The 1,786-nt window shown below is 45.0% G+C and overlaps 1 protein-coding gene across 1 annotated transcript; it reads right to left on the bottom strand.

Annotated features, from left to right (window-relative positions):
• Positions 1–1,398: 1,398 nt before the first annotated feature.
• Positions 1,399–1,710, bottom strand: PPTG_18514 (hypothetical protein; the record flags this gene model as incomplete). The annotated part of the gene is made up of 1 exon (XM_008916758.1): positions 1,399–1,710. The coding sequence occupies one exon, from the start codon at positions 1,708–1,710 to the stop codon at positions 1,399–1,401; it is 312 nt and encodes a 103-aa protein (XP_008915006.1).
• Positions 1,711–1,786: the final 76 nt, after the last annotated feature.

Raw genomic sequence — 1,786 nt, 5'->3', positions numbered from 1 at the left:
ATTGGCATACTTAGACAAGTCGTATCGAATGCAGGATGCACTTGACCACAAATACGCATGGGACGTGGCAACAAGGTGATCATCCGAGAGTAACAGTGGTATCAAATCCATGATAGTGTGTACAGTCATTAATGACTTTTATCGGCAGGATTAATTAGTAAGTACATGAACAGCATTGCCGTCTCAGTGCTCATACATGCATTGAAAAACGTTCAAACAAGCGCAGCGATTTTGCTATACCACATTTCGAAGTGCTGGACTTTACGTGATATTTCGGTTATCCTGTTTGGGCAACACTTTTTCCTGTCAGTTAGCGATATTGGAAATGAGAAGTCTCTTCTTTCATTTTGTATAATTTGACAAAAACGTAGGACTTAGACCACACAAGAAAAAAGTTACGTTACACTCAAGATATAAAAAAATATGACTAGAGTGTAATTTTGCTTTTCTTCCCACCCAGAGTGGAATTAAGCCGCAATCCTTGCTGTACATGTAGTAGAAGCAAGGTAAACGAACACCACTGATGATGTAATTATCTTATCCTTTAAATTCTACTCACATGTCAATCAATCAAATCATATTATGATATACAATTGTCGTGGTACCTGCTGCAATAGGTCGATTTTATTTCCGTATGGGGATATTATTTGTGGTCTGTGCTTTGTATCTGAATAGCGTCCACTTTGGAATTGAACACGACGCGGCAGGCGTACGTATATTAATATTGTTGTTGTGGGTTCTACTCAAAATTTTCAGGGCCGATTGACAAGCCTCCAGGCACGAGGGTATGCTATTGAACCGTCCAGTCCACTGCTGCAAATTCACACGCTGCTCGCTGGATGATGAAGCTTGTTCGCCAGGTTGTTCAATCTGTTGAAGACGATTAACCATCGCTGTTACTCCGGCTGTATCCAAACACCTCATGATCATGTCGTTTAGGCCATTATAAGTGACAGCGCCAGCACCGATAGCCCTGAGCTCCAGTTCGTTAACTATATCTTGCACAATAGCCGTCCGTGTGGAATCCATTTTGTTTACTGCTTGTAAGATGCTCTGCTGTAAGGACGCCATGTTGGAGAGGATAGCAACATAAGGAGAGACATCAGTTGGTCTGAGCGTAGAGGTTGTAGCGTCCCTCCTTGTAGACGATCCGCCAGCTCAGTAAGCATTGTGTTCGTGGTGAACAGCGAGGTGCAGAACAGGCCGTGAGGCTGGAAGCGTTTTCTTCAGATATTCGCGGAGGTACACTAACGATGCCAACGCGTACTCGAGGATATAATGAATGCTGGCCGGGGACCTCGGAAACGCGATGGATATTGCCTTTCTCAACTTGATCATCACAGGAACATAAATGCGGAGGCAAGCATGCAAATGTATGCAAAACTGTTGGTAGTCCGGTCACCGTTCTTCCAACGTGCATATCTCCTGCAGCCTCGTATCGTAAGTATGTGTTCTGAATCCTCCCAGCGACCAACCGGCTCGCAGGTTCACTGCAGTTGACGTTGGACATGCAGTTGAACCAGACGAAGCGAAAGTGGCTGCACCTTTGCGAAGGGAGTGGGTGCCAATTTCATCGGGTTTTACCGCTCTTCTCTTAAGCTCATTCGAAACATCGTCCTGGTTGAATATGCGCCCCAATTGCTTGCAAAAACGATCGTATTGGCTTCCCCCTAGGAAAAAGCGGCCATTGGCTTGATCAAATGTAAACATGCTCCAGTAAACACCTAACGCGAGAATTGGGCAAATAGTAGGCTCCAGTGGATTGGCATACACATGTCGCGGATCC

Source organism: Phytophthora parasitica (assembly GCF_000247585.1).
Source record: "Phytophthora parasitica INRA-310 unplaced genomic scaffold supercont2.88, whole genome shotgun sequence".
Taxonomy (NCBI): domain Eukaryota; phylum Oomycota; class Peronosporomycetes; order Peronosporales; family Peronosporaceae; genus Phytophthora; species Phytophthora nicotianae.
Note: the sequence above shows the minus strand (reverse complement) of the source record. Positions and strands in the feature narration are given on the sequence as shown.